General features: G+C 40.9%; 1 protein-coding gene across 4 annotated transcripts in view; it reads left to right on the top strand.

The window, feature by feature from the left end:
* Positions 1–26,073, top strand: part of CTNNA2 (catenin alpha 2) — a gene marked incomplete at both ends in the record, with an annotated part of 1,062,955 nt that overhangs the window by 952,278 nt on the left and 84,604 nt on the right. For 3 of the 4 annotated variants that reach the window (XM_079791896.1, XM_079791897.1, XM_079791898.1), the window contains 3 exons: positions 10,701–10,793; positions 11,644–11,800; positions 18,601–18,801. In XM_079791896.1, the coding sequence (XP_079648022.1) occupies positions 10,701–10,793; positions 11,644–11,800; positions 18,601–18,801 (451 nt within the window). The remainder of the gene's footprint in view (positions 1–10,700; positions 10,794–11,643; positions 11,801–18,600; positions 18,802–26,073) is intronic. The other variant, XM_079791899.1, reaches the window with a different exon arrangement.

Raw genomic sequence — 26,073 nt, forward strand, 5'->3', positions numbered from 1 at the left:
CCGTCGGCAACAGGGGAAGCAAAGCTTTCCGCACACCCTGGCCAGGCCCACCCGCTTAAGGCAACAAAGTTTCAATTGTAACCCCAACACAAATGGCTGCGGGCCTCGGAGGGAGCCCCAGGCTTGGCTCTGCTCCAGGCTAAAAAGTTTCAATTGTAGAAGGAAAATAAATTCCAGATACCAGGGCCTCCGCTTGCATAGCCAGGGGGCATGGCCGGCCTGCAAACCACCACAGGCCCCTCGCTCAGGCTGCCCCACGCCCCAAGGGAACTCCACCCTGATCAGGGACACCCTTCAGGGCAAACCAGCTGGCCCCCACCCCTGTACCAGGCCTCTATCCTATCTAATAAAAGAGTACTATGCAGATTGATCATCACTGCAACACACAATATAGCTGCCCCCATTTGGACACAAGATGGCCACCACAAGATGGCCAGCAGGAGAGGGCAGTTGGGAGGCACCCGGCCTGCAAGGGAGGGCAGTTGAGAAGGACCAGGCCTGCAAGGGAGGGCAGTTGGAGGTGATCAACCCTGCAGGAGAGGGCAGTTAGGGGTAACCAGGCTGGCAGAGGAGAAAAGTTGGGGGCAAACAGGCTGGCAGCAGAGTGGTTAGGGGGTGATCAGGCTGGCAGGCAGAAGCGGTTAGGGGCAATCAGGAAGGCAGGCAGGCAAGCAGTTGGGAGCCATCAGTCCTGGATTGTGAGAGGGATGTCCGACTGCCATTGGAGAGGGTACAGGCTGGGCTGAGGGACAACCCCCCTCCGTGCACGAATTTCGTGCACCAGGCCTCTAGTATAAAATAATTATCAGATGCTTTAGAGAAGCCATTTAAAATGGAACCGTGAAAAAGTATTTCTCATTTCCTCCTGTCCCCTGGGTCTTGGTGCCTCTACTGAGACATCCCTCCCAGATCAAATGATCCCTGTTTTCTCCTTTATCCTTCAGAACCTCAGTTACTGGAATCAGGTTGACAAACTTATCTCAGTCTAAGGCAGTTGCATTTTAAAATTTTTCCAGGCTGGCAGGCATGGCTCAGTGGTTGAGCATCAACCTATGAACCAAGAGGTCATGGTTCCATTCCTGGTCAGGCCATATGCCCTTGGTGCAGGCTTTATCCCCAGTGTGGTGCATGCAGGATGCAGCTGATCAATGATTCTCTTTCATCACTGATGTTTCTATCTCTCTCTCCTTACCCCTTCCTCTCTGAAATCAATAAAAAAATTTTTAAAAAAAGGATTCCAAAAATACCTGAGCCAGAAACAGACACTGCTGCAGATGTTATCTGGGGTGGCCAGACCATTGGGGCACTCCTTATCAAGTCGTGAAGGTCACCATTATGTCTTCTCTTAGGACCATCTTTGGTGGAGGCCCATCATCATCTTAAGGTCAAATCCTTGTCTTAACATCAGCTGCTTCTGCCTTGCCTCTCAAGGATTTTGGGGAAGTGTATTTTATCTCTTACTGAATTGCAAAATTCCACCTGTAATAGCGGAGGCATGTTCTATAGGACCCTTGAAATTCTAGATAAGACAGGCACATATATAGTAGTGCCTTTTTTGTGTGCTTATCCTATCAATGTGGATAACTGAATAAATCTTCAGATGGAGACCACAACATTCTGCACTGCCATGATCATTAGAGAGAATAGATGTGCATGGAATTTGGGCATCTCTCTTGTTTTTATGATTTTATGTGGCCATATGACGTAGTGACAGGAAATTCCGTAAATTCCCTTTTAATAGTAAATAAGTTCATTTTATCCTCAAATTTACGATGATGATGATCAAGTACTTTACAAAACTCCGAATTGCTATTCTGATTTATTTCATTAGTGTATTCTTGAAACACCAGTAGGTATCTTCAAGCTATAAAAAAATTAATGAAATGATAAAAGTGTTTGGGGGTTGAGTGCACCAAATATTTATTGGCATCTGAAATTGACCAGAATCACGAATATTAAAAAAAAAGCTGTAATTTGATTTCCAAGGCCAGGAAGGAAGAAAATGTTCTGTTCTTCTGATGCACCTCATATCACTGTGGAGTTAAATGCCTAAATACTTTATTAGCGGTTTTTAATGTCTAATTAAAGCTAAGCCTTCTAGGCATTTGGTTTTTCTTTAAGTGTTCAAACAAGACTATGGCATTTTTGAGATGGAGCTGCTTTCTGTAGCGATGTCCACACAAAACCAAATTTCACAGCCATGATATGCTACTCATCTGAAACTTTGAGCTATGCAGGATGTTTTTTGTGACGAAAAATACCTTGTGTTTTAAGTGATCACAATACGTTTTCATGAGGGTTCCGCTCCTTTCTGATTTTTGTCAATTTTAACTCTCCCTCAGTGTCCCTGGAATTTCTCTGCTTGATTCTTGATCAGCTAAAGTGATTATTAAAAGTTAGGGATTGCCCAACCGGCATGGGTCAGTGGTTGAGCATCAACCTATGAACCAGGAAGTTACGGTTCCATTCCCGGTCAGGTCACATGCCCAGGTTGCAGGCTCAATCCCCAGGGGTTGTGCAGGAGGCAGCCAATCAATGATTCTCTCTCATCATTGATGTTTCTATTTCTCTCTCCCTTCCTCTCTGAAATCAATAAAAATATATTTTAAAAATAGTTAGAGATGGATGCCAGTTGCAGTATAAATTCAGATCAAGGAGCAAGTTACTTTCTTGGAAACAGCACCAGCCTTCCTTGCTGGTTTACTGTCTTTCTAATCCTGCCGATGATATTATTGTTTGCTTTATCTACTTATACAATGTGCTTCCAAAAGAGCAGACAATATAATTTTTGAGCATCCAGAAGATTATGCTAATCAGCAATCAGAAAAGAAACATTGTCAGATGGATCTCTTAACTCTCTATGACATGTTTACTGATTCCCACCCAGGAGTCCTGATTGCTCCTTTTTTCTGAATCCATACCGTTGTAGACAGCACACAATTTAGTGATGACTACTAACCTTCCTTCTTTTCTCCAAGATAACCATCTTTAAGGCAGTAAGTCACAGGTAGAAAACTTGGCCCAGTCCTTTCAGTTGCTACTTCCGCAAATCCATTAAGCTCCCAGAGTTATGCAGGAGGGCAGGGTGTAGGGAGATGGATAGACGGGGTGGCTCTTACTTTCATAAAAGATTGCTAGTATGATCAGTTCACCAAGGAGCTGTGCCCCCTTTATTCATGGACCTCATGGCTTTCAGAAATCCCACATCAATCCAAGTAGCGCAGCATTTAATAGTCAATGACATACTTTATTGTTTTCTAAGCCTCTAGGAAGGTCAAATGATTCTTATTGACTCAGCTAACTTGTAAACAATTCAAGAGTGGAGGAAGCAGAGGCCCGAGCCAGCCCATAAATGCTATTTGCTTGGTTGACTCAAGCAGGTTTCAAAAAATTCTATTAAATTTATTCATACGAGTCCTGGCTGGTGTGGCTCAGTTGGTTGGAATGTCGTCATCTCCTACACTGAAAGGTCAAGGGTTGAATTCCCAATCAGCACACATACATAGGTTGTGGGTTCAATCCCCAGTTGGGGTGTGTGCCAGAGGCAGCTGATCAATGCTTCTCTGTCACATCCATGTTTCTCTCTCTCTACCCCCTCTCTAAAAAAACAATAAGCAAAAAATAAATTAAAAATTGTATCATGCTGCTCAATATCTTTTGGGGTAAAATCTAGTAACTCAAATATATTAATGGTCTGTTGTCTACATTGTTATTGACATTAATCTTTTTTAAATGTATAATTATTCTAGTCTATTCCCTTCCTCTTCTCCCTGCATTAGGAAAATTAACATGCTAAATCATTTTGTTTTTAAGGAGAGAATATTGTGATTTGGAAAATAGGACATTTTTATCAGAGTTTCCGATATTATAAGAGCAATAGTTAAATGTCAGGTCATTTAAATAAACAATTAAGAACATATTGTGTGCAGTGGTCTTGGGCTGGTGTTGAAATGTTAGGTGGCAATTCAAGCTGCATTATTGCTTGGGAGTTGCCTCAAGACTGAAATGTAGTATTTGCTGCCAGAATTCTAGAAATCACAATATATAAAACCATATTCAGAGTCACTACAATGCCTATGATCTGTGAGAAGCAGAAAGGGAATCCAAAGGAGAATAAGAAAGTTAGGAATTTGGATTGAGTCCATGACCAATTTAAAATATACAAGCCTGCCTCTGGAGATAGTGAAATCCTTAGCATCATATTGGACATATTTTCAGAATGTTTCAGAGTACAATACAAGGGAAGTGAAATTCTGATTTTAAGTGGACTTAAAGAGCAGGAATACATTGCAGAATGGAGGCTGCCAGACTTTAGCATTTATGGATCAGTAAATTAAAGAGAATAAATAATTGGAGACTATCTGGAGTTGCCAACTCTTTATCTTTTCGCTAAGTGTTGCTGGTACTATCATCCCCCTTAATAAGATTTATGTTGGGCAGTGATGTTCCCACATTAGATCTAAGTCATAACATAATTTATTTGAACAAAGGATGAAGAAACATTTCAAAAGATACACAAGGAAAAATGAATTATCACCATGTAGAAGTCACTGATTAGCATCTCCTCACAGCCAGCTCTTCTCAGCCCTAAGGCTCCTAGGTATAGTAGCTTCTTTCTAGGGACCTGCAGCCAGCATGGGCAGGAGACTGAGGTCTGGAATGACGGTGTATAAGTCACCTGTTAGAGTATTACAGTTAGAGGTTCCTCTCACATGCTCAGGCTGGTACAGTTCTGTTGTCTGCAAGCTTAACTCCACCCATGCTCACAGTTCTCCCTAACTTATTCTGTGCCTCTGAGAGTCATACAAGTGCAAGAAAGTGTTTCACCAGAGCTGAGGGTGTAATAGATCATGGTTGCTATGTTGTTGTTTTGTTTTTTAAACAAAAATATTATGGAAAATTTTGAGTGAAAGTAGAGCATGCATAATGAACCATCATATATTATTATCCACCTTCAATAATTATTACCTAATGGTCAATCTTGTTTTTTTTCTATACTTATTACCATTTTCCCCTGCCATAGATAATGTAAAGAAATTCGCAAAAATATGATTTCATCCATAAGCAGTTCCATATTTATCTCTAAAAGCCCTGGCACTTAAAAAAATAACACATATTGTTAGCATACTTTAAAATATCAGTTCCTTTTTATCCATCTTTTAAAAATGATATATTTAAATAAAAGTAATATGAGAACTAAAAAAGCATGTCTTTATAGATTAAAATCTGCAGGAAAATAAAAGTTTAGATTGCATGAAATTGTCTCTTCTAAAGAAAAAAATAACTCCTTAATATCATCAAATATTTAGTCAATACTTAAATTTATTTGTTTCACAATGTACTTTTATTATGTATTTATTTTATTTATTTACTTGTATATTATGGATGGGTGTATTATACTTTATTCTATTAAGGAATTAAAAAGATCTGGCTTTTTCTTACTAGTTTATTATCATCAGGATTTTCATGATTGCATTTATGTGGTTTTATTTCACATTAGTGGCCCAGTGCATGAAATTTGTGCACGGGGGCAGGGGTCCCTCAGCCCCGCCTGCACCCACTCCAATCTGGGACCCCTCAAGGGGTGTCCGACAGCCGGTTTAGGCCCAATCCCACAGGAATCGGGACATCCTGATGTCCGAGGAAGGTCGGACATCCCTCTCATAATCCAGGACCGCTGGCTCCTAACTCGGAGAGCCAACGGGTCTTTCATTATATTTATTTATTTATTTATTTATTTATTTATTTATTTATTTATTTATTTATTTATTTATTTATTTGGGCAAACTGCCTATGATTTTTAATTAAAACTAAAAAACTGTTAGGGACAGAAATGAAAAGAGGACCCATCCTAGGTGGATGGGATCCTGGGGGTGGGGAGTGGGGAACATTGTTGACACAGTTGTCAGAATTCAAATGGGGTTTGTGGATTGAACCTTAATACCATTTGAATGGAGATTTCCTCACGTGGTTGGGTGGAAAATTGTTATGTAGGAGTGTCTGCTTTTGGGAAATACACAGCAGAGTATCCGGGCATCCTGTCATGTGTAGAGCATGCTCTCAAACAGCTCATAAAAAGACTGGGGGAAATGGGCCTATATGTGTATAAATGCACACACCCACACACAGTCTAACCTTGCTATTTCCGACTCCACCTTTGTGCACCTGCCTCCTTGCTAAGATCTGTCACTCCAGAATCAAGGCCTGCAGAGCTTCTTCGGCCATTGGGCCACAGCCAGGGTGCAGGGACCCTGCAGACAGACCCGCGGACACAGTCTCAGCTGAGGTCCAACAGGTGCCACTGTTTTCTTGTTTCTGCTCCAGTATGTGGACCGGGGTCTGTTTTGCGGCAGGTTCCATTTGGGCCTTGGCATTTCTGTGCTTCCTGGTGGCGTCTGGCTGTGTGGGATGGCCAAGCTGGTGCTCCAGTGGCTGCCGGTTCCCTGAGCCCGAGAAGACTGTGTGGTAAAATATGGAGAAAAGATTGTGTCGTAAGCAAGTTCAGGCTGCCCCATTTCAACCTTAAGCAATCAACAGCACCCATCACATACAGTGTCCTTTCAACGGACACACAGAAAGTGCTGCCCTGAACACGCATGGTGCTGGCTCACCGGAGCCCACAGACCAGCAACGATGGCCACTTTCGGGTGACGTCGTGAAGTTGTGACGCTGAGGTGATGCTGTGGGTGAGTCTGGCTGCCAAGGCTACGTCCTGGCCCACGTCTGGGCCTACACCCCACAGTGAAGCCTGTGGTAGGTCACCAACAGGTGGCTCGGGGAACCAACATAGCCATGTCGGTACTGCTGCAGTTTCACTATGCACGTTTAAATCATCCACGCTCTTCCGGAAAGAAGGCCTTTTTCTCCCACTCTGGATGGCCACGCTCCCCCAGCGGCGCCCGAGGAACTGGGGCCTACCTGGCCATCCTGCCTCACTGACCCCGCCGGCCACTGCCCTAACAGCTCCGTACCTCTGTGGCCCTCCACGCAGCCCGCCGGCGCCGTCCAGCGTGGTCCGTCCAGAGCGGTCTGTCCATCTACCTGGCCCCCGAGGCTGCCTGGCCACAAACACTCGGGCCGCTCCCGCCCAGACTCCATATTCCTGTGCCTGGTGGTGGGCCCAGTGCGCCTGCGCGGAGCTGCCGCCTGGACTCCGCTTTCCAGTTGTCTGTCTGGTCGTGATGGCCCTAGTCTATTATTAGTATAGATGTTTGTCTCTTGAATTTCCTGTAAATTCAGAATTTATCCTAAGATAGATCATTCCCCATTTTGTTTGTTTGTTTTTGGCAAAAACATTTCATAAGTAATGTTATATCCTTCCATCAAGAGATACATATCTGCCCCTGGCTGGTGTGGCTGTTGGTGGGACATCATCCTATGCACCAAAAGGTTGCCAGTTCAATTCCCAGTCAGGACACATGCATGGTTGTGGGCTCAATACCCAGTTGGAGGTATGTAGGAGGCAGCTGGTCAATGTTTCACTCTCACATCCATGTTCCTCTCTCTCTCTCTCTCTCTCCTAGTTTCCCTTCTTCTCTCTTAAAATGTCTATAAAAAAACCTTAAAAAAAAGATACATATCTGGTTCTCTTATTCTTGCATATATATATATATATATCCATCCTACCTAATAATAGAAAAATATGCAAATTGACCGTACCTTCGCTATGCCCACGATTGGCCAGGAGGCGCGGGGGGGGGGGCGGGACTCGGGGTGGCCGGGGTGGCCAATTGGGCCGGCGGGGACACTGAGCTCACGTCGCCAGCACCATGGCTGTGTTGCGGCACAGAAGGGGCCTCTGGGGCAGCGAGCTCACGTCCCGCCGGGGACCATCAAAAGCGGGGGAGCTGGGTGCCTGTCCGCTCTGGCACCAGGCCTTTCAGAAGCCTCCAGCGCGGGGGAGGCTTCTGAAAGGCCTGGTGCACCAGCGGACAGGCACCCAGCTCCCCCGTGATCGAAAGCGAAAGCGTGTAGGGGACCCTACATGTGCATGATTTAATCATGCACTGGGCCTCTAGTATATATATATGTACGAATATGGGTACTTCTTTCCTCTTTTTCTTATAAAAATACAGCAAATATTACCCAAGACTGGTTTTTGAATCATTATTTAAGTTTTCATATTGTTGTTACATGGAGTCATACCAAACTCTAGCAATTGTTACTGCTGTGCAAAGGTGTGATCACAAGTTTCTATCAAACACAAAGCAAGATGATAAAGAACAAACAAAACTATTATCTGAACTTTTTTCATAAAATGGAAGGTTGTTCAACAGCAGAAATAGGAAGACTTTAACTGAAGATTAAAAGATAGAATGAAATACATATATCTTTCCAGAAATTCACCATGGCATCCTGATTTTTCTCATGCCACAGCATTCTGGACTCAAACGATGGACCAGAATGTAGGAACCATTGTTTAGCACCATAGTATTGGTAACCATGTACTAGAAGATAATGCAAAATTTTTTTCTAGACAAATTAAAGGGGGAATTTAAGTTTATATTTGGGAGTATCTTTAATCCATGATATATTACAAATCATTATATGTAATAAAAATAAAAATACTAAAAACTATTATTTAATTCAATAAACATGGATTGAACACCAATTATTAATCAGGCATTTGGAATATAAAACACTTGAATATGAATATGACAAAGATTAATATGCAGAATGGAGACAATATGATATAACAAAAAAGAAATTGAGAACTTATGTTATTAGATTGTGCTCTGCCTCCATGAGCCTCATACCCCTGGGCCTTTAGTATCCTGTGAATGGATATAGTAAGGAATATTTATCTTTCTCATAGACTTATTCTGAAGACTAAGTTAAATAGTGAAAATTATCTAAAGAATCAAACGTAAACTATTAAATTTCTTTTAGACAAATTAAAGGGGGAATTTAAGTTTATATTTGGGAGTATCTTTAATCCATGATATATTACAAATCACTATATGTAATAAAAATAAAAATACTAAAAGCTATTATTTAATTCAATAAACATGTATTGAGCACCAATTATTAATCTGGCATTTGGAATATAAAACACACTGGAATACCCACAGGTTGAGAACCGCTAGCAGGGTCGCTTAAGATGATTGGAAAACATAGATATTTACATTACAATTCATAACAGTAGCAAAATTACAGTTATAAAGTAGCAACGAAAATAATTTTATGGTTGGGGGTCACCACAACATTAGGAACTGTATTAAAGGGTCGCGGCATTAGGAAGATTGAGAACCACTGCCTTAGAGCGATCTCTAGTTCTCTGCTCTTCCCACTGCTCCCCACTTTCTAACTGAGGTTCCTTTCACACTAGGAACTATATACTTGTTTAGTGCAGTGTGACCTCCCAGGGCATTAAGATGTGGTAGGAAAGCAGCCTGATTTTAGAGAGCAGAAATGAGCCAGACACAATGGGGCATGTGGCCAGGAGGCTGCTGGGGATTGTCTCTCTGCTAATTACTTGTTCTATTTGCCCTCCTCCTCCTGGGCCTGATGGCCCTTCTCTTCTCCTTTGCCCTTTCTAATCCCCTGTCCTCTTGACACGAGCCTGATGGGACTGATCAGTGTTTTGATGGTGGTTTTGTGTGCTGTTGCCCTTGGCCAATCCATCTGACCTTGTATTACCAATTCTCACTCCTTGAAGAGAAGGCATAACACAAATTGAAATGCTTGACCTGGAAACTTGAATTCAGTTCAGCTGGTTTTGGATGGTATCACGTGTTAAAAATATGAAACTTGCATGCCTTTATACTAGACCTGCATGTTCTCATTTGTGCCATGCTCCACTGTTGCCTAGGGATTATACCAGTCTCTTGTATCGGTTCCTTAGGCCTATGTGGTCCCCTGAAGCATTTGAGTTGGCTACTGTGGACTAGCATCTTCCTGACAGACTGACAGGCAGCTCTGAGTTCCTTTGGGTAGAGGGCTCTGATTTTCAGCATACTATGAATCTCTTTTAAATCCAAAGCATTGCCTGTAGCATCTCTCTCACTGATCAAAATTTAATACTGATTTGGCCAAAATCACAATTTTTGCACTCAGCAATGAGTCTTAAGGGGGCTCAAGTGACAGTGTGGGTGGATCAGGGCAGTTCATAGCAGAAAGCGGTTCAAAGCAACACAGTTAAATGCATTATTGTGTGTGCATGAGAATCCTGAAGCAATAATTTGAAGCCAGTGTGAGAGCGGCATTGATGACCTATTTGTTAGAAACAATCCAGGGACATATTGAAAACCCTGTTCAAAATACCATGTTTTTGAAGAAAATGTTTTTGAGAGGCAAAGCAAAGCAAACAAAAGCTAGTGATAACCTACCTCATCATTCATGTTTTTGATTGTCCTCCGGGACCCCGAGAACCCGTTTATCTGAAGAAGCTACACGCTCCACAGTTGCAACATGGTATTTTGAACAGGGTTTTCAATATGTCCCTGGATTGTTTCTAACAAATAGGTCATCAATGCCGCTCTCACACTGGCTTCAAATTATTGCTTCACCTATTCTGGAAGAAATGCCTAGCTTACTATTAAAACTAGTAGCATTTGGCTTTATACTGAAGGGTACTCTTATGTTTTTTTGTGAAGGATTTCTCATGGATGTGCCCCTCTCCAGGGAAGTTGCAAGGTCATGCAACAGTACCCTTTTCCTCTGTCTCAATATAATCTTCCCTCAAATTTTCTTCAATACAGGTTGCCAATTTGGCTTGTTCCATCTCCAACAATGAGGAAGGGGTGAAATTGGTTCGAATGGCAGCTACCCAGATTGACAGCCTGTGTCCCCAGGTAAGCCTCAATCACTTCATTTTAAAAGCCCACCGGTGCCCAGGCCGGTGTGGCTCACTTAGTTGAGGGTCATTCCATGCACTAAAAGGTCATGGGTTCCATTCCTGGTCAGGGCACATGCTCAGGTTTCCGGCTCAATCCCCAGTATAGGGCATGCAGAAGGTAGCCAATCAATGTTTCTTTCTGTCTCTCTTTTCCTTCTTCTGTCTCTAAAATCAATTAAAAAAAACATATTTTTTTTAAAAAGCCCATTGGTGACCAATATTTAGGACCTTCCACACTCTAGCTCTCATGTCACTCCTTCCCTTGTCCTCTTTCCTCGCACTGGAACGTGCTAACCAACATCCATGGGCTGTTTCAAATCCTAGTTTTATATAAACCCCCCCCCCCCCCACACACACACACACACACACAGAAAACACAATATCTAACTATTCCAGTCTCTTCAGAATCACTGTGGCACTTACTGTCTTTCCCACTCATATTGACTTTGTTTTCTTTGTTTGGGGCTGTTCTTTAAACCCTTCATATCTATTTGCCTTGTCTCAACAACTAAATTATAAGCTTGCACATGTAGAACAAGAGTTATGTTGCTGCCACACCTGTGATAAGTAAACAGGACTTGTCCAGTAAACACTTTCTGAAACCCGATGCTAATTGCTGTATCTTCAAAGAGAGGCAAAGCAGAGCAAACAAAAGCTAATGATAACCTACCTCATCATTCATGTTTTTGATTGTCCTTCTGGACCCCGAGAACCCATTTCTCTGCAGAAGCTACACGGTCCAGAGTTGCAACATGGTATTTTGAACAGGGTTTTCAATATGTCCCTGGATTGTTTCTGACAAATAGGTCATCAATGCCGCTCTCACACTGGCTGCCCGGCCGCAGAGCAAAGTTGCTCAGGACAACATGGACGTCTTCAAAGACCAGTGGGAGAAGCAGGTCCGAGTGCTGACGGAGGCTGTGGATGACATCACCTCGGTGGATGACTTTCTTTCTGTCTCAGGTAATCGGGAGCAGGCTCCTTAGAAGGCGGCTGAAGGAGGAGGACAGGATGAGATAAGGGATCATTTGTAAATGTCATGGGTCTGTGTTTCAAGTGCTCTTCTTGGCCCGCTGAGCTTTCCGTCATTTCTGCAAATGTGTCAGTAACACCCTCTTGAAAATGCGTCTTTGGTCTGCACATTATTTCAAGACACTAGTCAAAGCTTGGGGGGCGGGTGGGGGGGGGGTGGACACAACTTTCTGAAGAAGATATCAGAAGCCTGAACAGATTATTTAGGTTCCTTTCTAGTTCCCGGTGCTTATTAAAACAGGATGACTTCTGATGCATCTGAATCACCCACCTGCAAAAGGATCTGGGGTTGGTTAATCCCCATGGTTTATGTGTATATATGCAATCCGCTATTCCAATCTGGCTGTGTTAAGGGGGTCATTTTTGCAATAACTGAAGTTATCCAGGTTCGTCATAAGCCAGGAAGAAATATTAGCCACAGAATGAACCCATTAGAAGGCACTTGGGAGCGATTGAGGCTTTGAACACTTGTCTACGAGGTTGTGTAAGGAAGTAAGAGAAAGCAAACAGAACTAGTCACCACTTGAAATTGTAACTTTCTCCTTTGTAAATGCAGCCAGACGGGAAGATGTTAGTTCCTTTGAATCACCATGTAGTCATTTTGACCTTTAACGGGACTCACCGGCGCCATTGCCAAACAGGGCAACCAGCCAGCAAATGGGCCTTTTTCCAAACACATTTGGCTCGGTTCACTCACGTCGGAGAGTCTCTGTGGGAGGAGTGGGGGGAAGAGGTCACTGCAAACAGCGGCCTCCAGTGTGAGGTATTCAGATAACCAAGTGACCCTTGAAAATTTCAAATTGATTCTACCCACAGGTGTGTGGGAGTCACATCTGTCAACTCGGTCAGCAATAACCTTGACCAGGCTATTCTTGTTCTTGGCCTCACAGCACTGCCGGTGGGGATTAGGCAGACAGGGCCCCTGAGTGCAACAGTGTGGGAGAGATTCCTAGGGGAGGCTTATCGTATTTGGGAACTTTGCCTGGGTGCATTCTTCCCTTCCCATGAAGAAACAGAAAACAAATTCCTACCGGGGGCTTCTGTTTAAAGCTTGTCTGACAGCAGCAGAGCAGAATCTATAGATCTGATGGATAATCGAAAAGCCAACTTTGAAACCATGGAGGGCAAGACAAGGAGATGGAAAAAACAAGCTAACACATGCTCAGTGTCTATAATTTGCCCAATGCTCTGCTGTTTGCTTGAATTCTTGCCAACATTCTATAAAATAGGTATTGGTATTCTAAGTCTTCCTTTGAGAAAACAAAGTCATTGAGAGGGTAGGTAACCTGGTGGAGAAGATATTAAAGTTCAGATTATCCTCTTTCGGAAGCTATATAGTTCTCAACAAGTCAAGCTAGAAGGGGAATTTCCTGTGGTGCTTCCAGCTTTCCAGGCAGCTCTCTTCTCCTCACCTCAGGTATCCCCATTCCTCTCTCTAGTCCCTTTCAGAATTCTGCCCTGTTCTTCATTTCCAAGGCGCTCTATTTTTGATGACTTGTCAAACCATCTATTCATTTAAATATACCGGTACCTAGGGTTTGGTTAATGCAGAACTCAATATGTTGCCATTCCTGCGATATTTACTTTGCTGATGGCTGAGTCCTAACAACATAAAAGATGTACCCAAGAATTGCACCTCCCATAAGGTGCTTAGGAACTGTTTGGCTAGCCTTGGGGATTTGGACAGTGGGGAACAGAAGGGTGGGGAACACTATTGAATATCTTTTTGGTATGCAGTTTTCCCCAGAATGGCTGCAGGGGCCCCAAAAAGGGGCAAGGGGACCCCCCACCCAGCCTCAGATCTCACAGAGCAATCCCAGTACCCCCCGGGAATCTTACTCTGCCTCCCCTCCTAGTTACAGATGTGTAGGAAATACCCATGCACTGCCTTTCCCAAAGAGTTCAGAATGTCAAAGTTTCCCAACTTTTCTTTTGCTTTAAATGCACGTTCAAAAATTTCTGATGGTGGGGAGAAACAAGGCGAGCAGGTCTCACCTCAGGTCTTTGCAATAGTGTAAGGCATTTCTTAATTTTCTCCCACCAGCCGGCCTCTTTGCCACCTTTCTCCCCGCCATGCCTTTGTGCATCTCATTATTCCCAGCCACAGGAAAAGGCTTTGGCTTCCGCTGATAACACGGTGCAGTCCAACCCCAGCTGTCCAGGCGCCGCTGTGTGCCATGATGGGAAAATGAAGAGGCACGGCCAGGGAGCCAGCCTCGGCGGGGCTTGCCGGAGCTTGCCTTTGCAGGTGAGAGGCACCTTGCCACAGAGGGGCTTGACAAATAATGACACAGCCCACTCTCTCCTGCTGGCAGGCTCTGGACACAGCCCGATAGCTGGGGAAACTACTTCTCATCTCTCCAAGCTGGAGCCCAAGCATTTGCATCCATAAATTGCAAGTTTGGCCCAGGAGATCTTTTGCAGTGGCATTAATGACATTTTATGTGTCAGTTTCTTATTAAGGGGATATCTAACCTGGCAGGAAATTCTATTTCAACAACAAGAAGGATCTTCGTGTTTGAAGGATTATAGTTTTCTGTGTTTTGTTTTGTTTCATGCTACCTGAACTTGTGTGTCTGAGCGCTTAATGTGTCCACTTGAAAAGCAACAAGTTTGGGGTGCAATGATGCTGGCTATTAACATTACAGGAGCAAAACCAATTTTCTGCTGCGGCCTAGGCTCATAAAGAAGTGGAATGGCTGTGTTAGAGCACTTAAACTTTTCCCACTGGGCAAAAGCTACAATTTTAATAGTGTTTTAAAATGAGCATCTTGGCGTTAACCATGTGACAGTTTAATTCTTGGGTTTGGCTCACAAAATAGCGGGCATCTAAGATCAAAAAAGCTGTTAACTCAATCTCAGAATGTCCAAAAGTTTTGCTTTATTTTGTTTGTATTTTCTTTTCTTTTCTTTTTCTTTTTGACTCCAGGGTCTCGAGTGTTTCCTTTAAAAAATTCATACAGTAAAGTTTGTTTTTGAACTTAGAAACAATAGCTTTAAGGTTTATAATAATCAAGTAGTTTGGTCATCAGTGATTTTTGTATCAAAGTCACATCTTTTCTGAAATAGGTTGCAAAAATTCAAGGAAGTTTATTACAAAATCTGTTGCAGTCCAATGTTTTATGATATGTTTAAACACCACACTGCACATCCAGGTGTAATATTCAAAGTATCTGAGCAGGTTTCCAGGCAGGGTAATCATCTCTGGAATACACATGCTTCATATCACTACTTTCACTTCTATATCTGTTTCTAGTTGGAACAGCATTCCTCTTTTCTTAATGATTTCCTTCTCTTGAGAATACCTTAAGATCAAAATAATATATTTGATTGTCCCTTTTCAATGGACAAGTTTATTCACTGTTCCCTTGATCGCCTCTTGTGTGGAAGGCACTGTCTGGTGTGGATTTGCCTTTAAGTAATTCATTGTCCTTCTTGCAAATACTAGGCCAGTGTGCTTCCAAACCTGTGAGCCCAAGGCCGGAGGGTGTAGGGAGTAGGAGGGGAGAGACTTTTACAAGAGGTCCAGCAGTTCATATTTACAAAGTACGGTCTTATGCTCAAATCAATGTCTACGTAAACAGGTGTAGCTCTTTTTAAAATGCATTGTTGGTACTTAGATTAATAAAATGCAAGTTTATTTAAACCATTCTTTATCATTGGAGCTTTTATGTAGTCCTATGTGCAGTATAACTACTACTATGAGGGAATTGTAATTTACTTTTTCCATGAAAGGGGCACCTCTAATTGGAGAAGGTTGGGAAATACTGAGAAAACTATCTTAACATTTCAAAAAAAAATATTCCGAAAACTGAGTCAATACTTTTTTCACATGATATGGTTAACTTGATTATCATTGCACAAATTAGTTGATGATTTGACTAATTAAAAGAAATGTGCTTTTTTTTTAACTTTTATGTACACTATTACAAATCCTCTCGCCCCCATTTGCCCACCTCCAACCAGCCCTCTCCCCCCATGTCCCTCTGTCCATCAGCACACTCTGGTTATGCATATATGTTCTTTGGTTAATCCCTTCACCTTCTTTCATCCAGTCCCCCGCTCCCCACTCTCTCTGACAGATGTTAGTCTGTTCACATATCCATACCTCTGTTTCTATTTTGTTTGTCAGTTTATTTTATTCATTAGATTCCACATATAAGTGAGATCATATGGTATTTGTCTTTCTCTGACTGGCTTATTTCACTTAGCATAAAATGTTTTTTATATCATGGATTTTCAAGTTCTGGCCTCCTTCAGGTACAGATATATATATACGGAAGCATATTTCTTGTCTAATTAAATTAGTTGCATGTTTCTAGTTTGGGAAATGGGATTTTTAAAAAACTATCATTTTCTTTTAAGATATTGAGTCATAAGTGGATTGCTTAACCTTTTTAAAAATGTATTAATGCCAAAGAGATTAGTATCTAATATAATTAACAGAGTCTTGTTTGCATTCAAGTCCAAAATTCCATCTTTATGCACAGGAAAGCAGGAGCTATGCCTTTTCTCATACTAGGTCAGTGGTCGGCAAACTGCGGCTCGCAAGCCACATGCGGCTCTTTGGCCCCTTGAGTGTGGCTCTTCCACAGAATACCACGGCCTGGGCGAGTCTATTTTGAAGAAGTGGCATTAGAAGAAGTTTAAGTTTAAAAAATTTGGCTCTCAAAAGCAATTTCAATTGTTGTACTGTTGATATTTGGCTCTGTTGACTAATGAGTTTGCCGACCACTGTACTAGGTTATTCAAAGAAAAGGCAACTGGACGGCTGTTTTTGACACTAGGACCTCTCAGTTGCTCACTTTGAGGGATCAGGGAGCATTTTAATTGTCTGGAGGAATCCAGCCAGGCAGTACCAGTGGCGTACCACAACCCAACTTTTGAATTTAAAGTCCTGTACTGAATTTCATTTGAGTAAACCCTTTTCTTAGTTGTCTTTTTTAGGTGGGTTTCCATGATATAATTCAAAATCTGTATCTTATAAAGTGGTGATTTTCAGCTGTCTCTGTAATCACAATGAAAACTTCTAAGTCTAATGTTCACAGTTGTTTTTATCTTTTACTTAGGAAATTATCAACATTCAGAAGTACTACTTCTTGTGACTTTAAGATATCTGCATATTAAAATGTAAACACTTAATTTATTTTTCTATTCTAATTTCTATTTGAAATTAAAGAACTGGAGGAAGTAGAAACCAGACATTTGTAATGGTTGAGTGAGGAAATCATATTATATGAGGTCAAAACGAATGTTCCTTAATGAAAAGTAGTAATACTTTGCAGTTAAATGTTCTATGAGAACAAATATTCCCTGTGAGCGATGGTTTGATGAAAGTAGGAGAGATCCATGGTAGAGACTGGGGTTTGCCAAGTGCCCTCTCATTTCTCCTTCTTTGGGAATTTTAAAATTAGAACTAGTTCTAGAAACTTCTTAAAGTGGCAAACATTGTGGTAAACACTTATTTTAATCCTTTATTAACTATTCATTGAGTCTGGCAGTTATAATTTTTTTAAAGTTACCAGATTATTTAAATTTTAAAAGGTACCAGATTATTTAAGACTATTAAACTTGTTCTATTTAATCTATTAGGAGGGTGTAGTTATGTATTTTCAGTTTAAGGTATTTTCTTTCCTGAAACTAAAAATACTAAACTTTTTGAACATTTCCTTAGTATTCCATTTTTAAAGAATATACAGCCTGACTAGCATGGCTCAGGGGTTGAGAGTTGACCTATGAACCAGGAGGTCAAGGTTCCATTCCTGATTAGGGCACATGCACAGGTTGTGGGCTTGATCTCCAGTGTGGAGTGTGCAGGAGGCAGCCAATCAATGATTCTCTCTCATCATTGATGTTTCTATCTCTCTCACTCCCTTTCTGAAATCATACACAAAAGACATGATTACAAATCTCACATTGGATGAGAAATACAAAACTGCACACTTGTACAATGGTAAGGGGCCAGATTGCTTGTTTTCTCTGTGCTAGTGGAGCGTGAAGCCTCCTACCCTGCCTGCTTGATTCTATTTGGGGCAATGGCCACAAAGTGATCACTGATTTTGATGCTAACCTGAGGGAATCAGCCACAAGACTGGATTTTATTTTAATTGTGGAGAACTCTGTGACCATCTCTACCTGATCAGTTTCCCCATTGCACATGCCTTGTGCATGACATGACATTAGAAGACTGACTGGGTGATGTTTGTTCATTCTATGGTTTCCCCTAAATGCTCCTTAATAAAAACATAATCCAACAAAGGCGGTCATGTCCAGAAATGTTCCTGCTTGGCCAGTCAACTTGGTGTTAGCTTACAACCACTTATAACAGACCTTTCCATGCAATACATCTCAAACATTGAAACAAAGAAAGGGATATTCTTTAAGTTAATGCTCCTCAAAGAGTGGTCCTTAAACCAGAAACATTAACATCACCTGAGAACTTGATGGAAATAGTTTTTTGGGCTCCACTCCAGACTGAATAAAAAACCCTGGGAATGACTCCTACAGTCTGTATGATTCCGTAAGTCCCCAGGCTGCTGCTCAAGCTTGAGGCTCACTATTGTAATGATAAACTCTGTCCTTTAAATATCATTTTTGGTTAATCAGGCATATATTGATATGCAAGATGATTGTTCATGATAATTGGTGAATCTTAGATTGCTTCTTAAAGGTTTGAGTGATGTAAGATCATGTAAACGTGTACATGTTTCTGCTCCCCCCCCCACCCCCAGAAAACCACATCTTGGAGGACGTGAACAAATGTGTGATAGCCCTCCAAGAAGGGGATGTGGACACTCTGGACCGGACTGCGGGGGCCATCAGGGGCCGGGCAGCTCGAGTCATACACATCATCAATGCTGAAATGGAGAACTATGAAGCTGGTGTTTACACTGAGAAGGTGCTGGAAGCTACAAAATTGCTCTCTGAGACAGGTAAACATGGCAAATAGATTCAACCAAAATGTCAATGAGTTATTAATATCCATAGTTGAATAAATCTGTTTCATTGTGTTCTTTAGGCCTTTATGCATCTATATTATGCATGATCATGGAAGGGGCGCTTGCTGTCTTTGTTTCATGAGTTGAAATTTATATAACTTTAGCAGAATAATGATTTCTTTTTGCTTTGCATGCATATGTGACTTTGTACTTTTCATATATAATCTCATTTGATTCTCGCAAGGACCTTATAAAGTAGGCAGATAATAAAAATTTATTTCCAATTACAAATGCAGTAGGCAGATAATAAAAATGTATTTCCAATTACATATGCAAAGGTGGAAGTTTGAATCAGTTAAGAGAAGAAAAAGTTTTACAAGACTACAAGGTAGTAGCAATATGATTGGAACTTGGAATCTCAAAGTTGCAAACTATTTATTAGTCTGTTTCTTGAGAAAGTAGGACCTTGAGGAAGGACTGTGGACAACCATAGTGGGAAGGAAGCATGAAGGCTCTAGGTAGTTCTTGGCAATGAAGCACTTAAAGGAGGTGGTGGCTTCTGACAAAGGGTTAAGCATTCAATAAATGTCCTGCCCCTCTAGGAAAGCCTTACATGCCCTCCTCCAGGGGGCTGTGGCTGCCCACCTGGGAATCGGTGCTGTGGTAAGACACAGTTACTTATATGAGCCTGTCATAGCTCTCTGGTGCATTGGGATGGACAAAGACTTACTTCCACTGAGTTAGTGGAACAACCCCTAACTTTGAATAGTTGTATCAAAAACTGGCCTATTTTTAGTAGTTGATGCTCTTGACTAGTGTCTCTTGGCTTTAGTCCATTTCTAAAGTCCTTCATGCCTTATGAATTTGTATGTATGGGGGGGAATGAGAATAAATTCAAGAAAGGAGAGAACACAAAGAGAATGTAAATCTGTATTGCATGGGGTTATGACTAGGTAATGACGTGGGTCCCATGCCTGAATGGAATGACCTCTCCTTAAACCCCAAGGTGAGGGGGCTTCTCCAGTCTGGACATGGACTTTGGAACCACTGGGCTTTTCAAAAATAGATGTGTCTCTAAAAGGTCAGCTCCAGCAGTGTTCCAAGTTCTGTGCATTACAAATATGCTTCCTTCTACAGGGCAAACGTTATTTACAAAGTTTTCTGTAGATATTTATTATTTTGGAATACCAAGAAAAAAAAAGAGATGAACAGAGACATTGGTTGCACTCTTAGAAACATAAGCAGAATGGATATAGTGTAATGTCACAAAATAAAGAGCATATCCAGAGGTTGTTGCTCTTGAAAATCCTCACAGATTTAGACTTAGAAATAATAATGATAACAATAAGGATAAGATCTACTTGCATCTTAACTAGCTGAAATTCAGCACTGTTTTCTTTCAAATAGGCTTGCCCTTTGCATTCAATAGAGCAACACAGCAAGCTATAATAGTATTTCTTTCTTCACTTGGAAGATTTAACAAATAGGCATATAACTTTCCAATTTAAGGACTTTTCTTTCACCCGTTAGAGGACCCCTCTCACATTCCTGTGGCTCTCAGTTTCTGGCCCATTTGCTCTATTTGTTATAAAGTCTCAGCTTCACATGACATTGCTGACACATGGCAGCTTCCCCTTGGGTGTGACACTAGGAAAAGACGGTCAGAGACAGGGAGGACTCAGCTCATGCCTGCTCCTGAGTGGTGGGAATGATAATTCTAGCAGGTGAAAGATCCAGAATTTACATGCAATTTTTTTGTGCACACAAAGATTTTAGGCATTTTTCAAGAGACAGTTTTTTTTTTCTTACTCTATTTTGGGATGCTTTAATGAACAGAAAGAATAGTGCCCATTGAGTCAAAATCTACTTAAAAGCAAGGACAGTGTGCTTAGTTGATTGAGATATTTTAACATAATTTTCACCAGTGTCTTGAAATGTATATAATTTTCTGGTTGATTTTATTTCTTAACTGAAAAAGAAAATCAGTGAAACAGAGCAGTTTGTTCTGGGTTGTTGTTGCTAATCAAGTTTTTGCTCTTATTTGTTAATTTTCAGAGCTTTTAACATTCTCATCCTAGCCCTCTCATACAGTGATTGAATACTCTGGGGACTTAACTGAAGGCACCTTCCTGATTCTGATGTCCACATTTAGTTCTTAATTGAACAGATGAGAAGAGCAAGATAGTTAGATGCATTCTATTTTTCAGGATCTATTAAAGATAATTCAAAAGTAACCAGATGGAAGACATTGAAATAGATAGTTTGTACACAACTGTAGTAGGAAATATAATACATGTGAAGGAAAAGTGGATGTTATTGGGCTAAGAACTAGAATATGCAAGGTATAATAATTATTTTGCAACTGTCACCAATTTTTCTTAAACAGGAACAGAATTGGTTCTTTATGTGTAACTACAGAATTTGTTAAAGAAATGAAAGCAAAAATATTAGCTGCTAACTCATTGGTTGCTCATTAGAATTGTTGGAATATGTACTAGACCAGTGGTCGGCAAACCGTGTCTCGCGAGCCACATGCGGCTCTTTGGCCCCTTGAGTGTTCTAACGCCACTTCTTCAAAATAGGCTCACCTAGGTCGAAAACCGACTTCTGTGCATGGGCCACGAAGTTTCAATTGCACTGTACATGCGTGCCTGTACGTGGTATTTTGTGGAAGAGCCACACTCAAGGGGCCAAAGAGCCGCATATGGCTCGCAAGCCGCGGTTTGCCGACCACTGTGCTAGACACATAAAGTTTGAGGAAGACCACAGGATCAGAGATTAGATCTATGATTATGGTTGTACAGAGTTTTGTTGAAATATATGCGCGTGCCACACACACACACAAATATATATATATATATATATTCACACATACATACATACTAGAGGCCCAGTGCACGAAGTTCGTGCACTCGGGGCAGGGGGTGGGGGTTCCTCATTCCTGCTGTGCCCTCCCCCAGTCCAGGAGCCCTCGGAAAATGGGTGGGCCATCAGTCGGACATCCTTAGCACTGCTGCAGAGGCAGAGAGGCTCCTACCACCACCATTGGTGCTCACCAGACATGAGCCTGGCTTCTGGCTGAGTGGTGCTTCCCCTGTGGGAGTGCACTGATCACGAGGGGGCAGCTCCTGTGTTGAGCAAGATAGGGGCAAAACTGGCTCTCCAACATCCTCTGAGGGGTCCTGGATTGTGAGAGGGCACAGGCCAGGCTGAGGGACCCCACCGATGCACAATCAGGGTTGGGGAGGGATGCTGGAGGTTGGTCAGTCAGAGAGAGTCCGTGGGAGGGCTCCAGGGCGTGTCTGGCCTATCTCAGTCCTGATCAGCTGGACCCCAGCAGCAAGCTAACCTACTGGTCAGAACATTTGCCCCCTGGTGGTCAGTGCACATCATAGTGAGTGGTTGAGCAGCCTTAGCAGCATATAATTAGCATATTGGGCTTCAATTGGTTGAATGGATGACCGGACGACTGGACACTTAGCATATATATATATATATCCTATATAATAAAATATGTATTATATAGGATATATATATATATATATATATATATATATGTATATGTATATGTATATATGTATATGTATATATATGTATATGTATGTATATATGTATATATATATGTGTATATATATATGTATATGTATGTATATATATATATATTTTTTTTTTTTCTCTCTAAAATGAATTGGTTCTCTTGTCAGTTTCTGGGTGTGTGAATGAGGCATATGTCCTCAAAATAAAAACTCTTATGCATATCACTAATGCCCAAGTTTCTACTTTTGGGCTTATGTTTAGTTTCTGATTTTTAAAAAATCTTATAGTCACACTGAGTTGGTCGCTTTTTTTTAATATAAGCCTATCAAACTCTGTCCTGAGAGTACATCTTATTTTGGGAAGAGAACACAGGGGCATTGGTCAAAGAAGGGAAGATACCAAGACAAAGGATGAGGAAAAAAGAAAAGAGTTCAAGACATGGAAGACAAAAGGTCACATTTTCTTTTGCCTTGTTACAATCCACAAGGTTCTGCCTAGTTTTATATCCAAGTTATTAGATTCAAGACCTTAAGGCAGAAAGTTCTCAACCTCTGTACTGTAGACATTTTAGCCTAAGTAATTCTTTCTTGGGGGCCGGGAGCACTCCTGTGGGATTGGGGCAAAACTGGCTCTCCAACCCTGGCCTTAACCCACTAGGACCTCCTCCCTTCTCCTTTCCCAGTTGTGACAACCTAGTGTCTCTAGATATTTCCATGGATCCTTGGGAGGGGATAACCCCATTGAAAATAACTGCCCTAAAAGAAGAAATATCCCAAAATAGGGGCAAGTTTAAATAAGGCAGAGTGGAGCCCATGTGCTGTGTCCATAGTGCACGGTAAAGGGGATATAATAAGAGTATTGTATTACAAAAAAGAATCTAAAAAGAGGCAGAATGTTCAAAAACTCTTGTCTAGACCATACTGTGCTGCTAAAGAAGTTTGTAAACACAGGCCAGCCCCCGTTTAGACTTGTAAATGATGCAGGGGTGGCTCTCTGTAGAGAAACTCCCAGTTTGCCACCTGACTGCCTTGCTTGAGTGGCTAGAAACAGATCTAAAGAGTGACAAAACAGTCTGTGGGTTATTTTCCATGCATTATATTACTTTCTCAGTGAAGACCATGTTTTGCTCAAGAGTGCTTTTTGTGTTCATATGAATGCTGAGTTAAATTTGAGGAATAATTTTGTGGATTATGAGGATGCTAAAATTCTAGGGCAATATTATATAAAAATTACCTATTAGGTTTTTATGAAACTAGATTAGGCTGATATAAGTCAACTTTATTGTGTTTTCATCAGCCCCATTACCTGCTTACATATTTGATGTGCTGTTCAATAAAACCTGAATTATAATCAATTGTCAACAGCTTGGTAGTAAGTGAACACTTAACCCATCTTCACAGATCTCATTTACAGTCAGGTTGCTGCATAAGGTTGGAGAGGGGGCAAAATGTATTCAGTGATATCATATTTAGATATGTAGAGAGTAGCTCACTCTTCACTGAACAGATTACATTGAAATGTCACTTTTTAAGTTTGATAGTTGATGCAAGTTTGTGGCAATGTGTACATGATCAGGCAGTTTCTTCTTCAAAGGGGACAAAAAAAAGAGAAGAAATAGAAAAAAATACTGTATTTTTAATAGGATTCTGATAATAAGCACTTCAAATGAAGAAATTAAAATTCCATTATTTTGGAGAACACGTGGGCCAAACAGATGGCATATTTTTTTTTATTAAGACTTTATTATTTTAGAACAGTTTAATGCTCACAGAAAAATTGAAGGGAAGATACAGATATTTCCCGTATACCCCTGGATTGCACATATGCATAGTGTTCCCTATTATTGATAACCCCTACAAGGTTGGTAAATTTTGTCACAATTAATGACCTACATTGACACATCATAATCATCTGAAGTCCCTAGTTAATTAGAGTTAACTTTTGGTGTATATTCTATGGGTTTGACTAATGTGTAATAACATGTGACCATCTTTATGTTATCATATAATGTATTTTTCACTGTCATAAAAATACTTTGTACTCCATCTAATCATCCCTCTCCCCCTCCCAACTCCCTGGCAACCACAGATCTTTCTACTGTCTCCATAGTTTTGCCATTTCTTTGAATGTCATATAGTTGGAATCATACAGTATGTAGCCTTTCTAGAGCTGCTGTTTTCACTTAGTAGAGATTACATAATTTTTACTTTTATGCTTCTGTGAAGTTTTCATAAAAACAAGAGATGTCTTCCACTATTTCTATATGTAAGATAATCAGCAAATAAAAAGTGCCCAAACTGGAAATAGTAATGAGGGGTACATTTATATCTCAATATCATATAGTAGAATAAACCCAGGTTAGGGATCAGAACTCAATTCCTTGACTTCTACCAACTAACTGTGACCTTATACAAATTAGTTAATGCTCTGGGCCTTAGCTTCTCATGTATTGCCTGATGTTTTGTCATCCAAGAATGGTCAATGTTATTGGAATATATGTGAAAGACTGTACAGGAAGACAGAAAAAAAGCCACTGTCTACTGGCTTCCTGGTGACTGCACTTAAGATGGATAATTGTTGCCCATGAATCCTCTGTAAAAAAAAATCATCTGATCCATTTAAACAGGTGTGTTCATTATTCTTCAAGCAAAACATATCCATTCTGTTTCCACTCTCCTTCCTGTAATGTTCTCTGTTTTCTCTTTCTCTACAATTGTGTCTTGAACTTATCCTTTAAAATCTGGCTCAAGTCTCAGCTGAAGACAATAGGGACCATTATATCAGTCTTTTGACATTTATCTGTTCTCTTTAGTTACATGGTCCCCAACTAGATTCAGTTCCTAGAGACAGGTGGTTCTGTAAGTGCCTTGGGCCTTGAACAGTGTTATCATATAATTAGCATTTAATATGCATGTATTGAATACAAAAATAGGATATTACATTTTTGTTTCAGTACAGAATATGTCCTCTAGCATCCTTAGGTTTATAGCTCAAGATTTCAGGATAAATATGAAGAAATTCCCTACCCCTTCCTTTCTACAAATAAAGGGAAGCAATCTGCTTAGTCACTTGGATTATGCTTATTCCACTTGGACTGATTTCTGTTGCTAGGGAGATTAAGTTTTATGATTGGACAGGTCTAGGTGAACTGCTATATATGTGACTGGATGTGTAAGGTGCAGACTGAAGGAAGATCAATATCAGAAGAAGATGGTAGGGACAGTTTATTGGGAAGACAAAAAACATCCGATATTATAAATAAAAAGCCTATTACAGTCTAAGTTCAGTTCTCCATAATTGACTTTAAATTTTGATTATGGAAGAATTTCAACAGATTCTCTAATGACTGAGGTTGTTCAGCCTAGACATCCTAATATATGTATTTTAATATGGCCCTTATTATAGGTGTAAAGTATTTATCTCTGAAAGATCAAAAGGATTATGATATGGAGGAAATATTTTACTTTGTGGTGGTTGTGATATTCCTGGTGGTCAGAAATGTATAAGTAAGGAGGAATGAGAAGGAAATTTCATCCCCCTTAAGTAGGCAAATGTGTAGTGTCCTAAAGCCCTTTCTGTAGGACTGAAACCTACATACTCCAGGTATTGTAGGAATTTGGCTGATGTTTTAAATATCTATATTTATCCTGAAAACAAATGAAAGATTCCTGGATCAGAGAAAAAGCGTATTAATGACAATAGTAACCTTGCCAGTGTCCCATGCTTCAT

The sequence above is a fragment of the Cnephaeus nilssonii genome (assembly GCF_951640355.1).
Source record: "Cnephaeus nilssonii genome assembly, chromosome: 15".
Classification (NCBI taxonomy): domain Eukaryota; kingdom Metazoa; phylum Chordata; class Mammalia; order Chiroptera; family Vespertilionidae; genus Cnephaeus; species Cnephaeus nilssonii.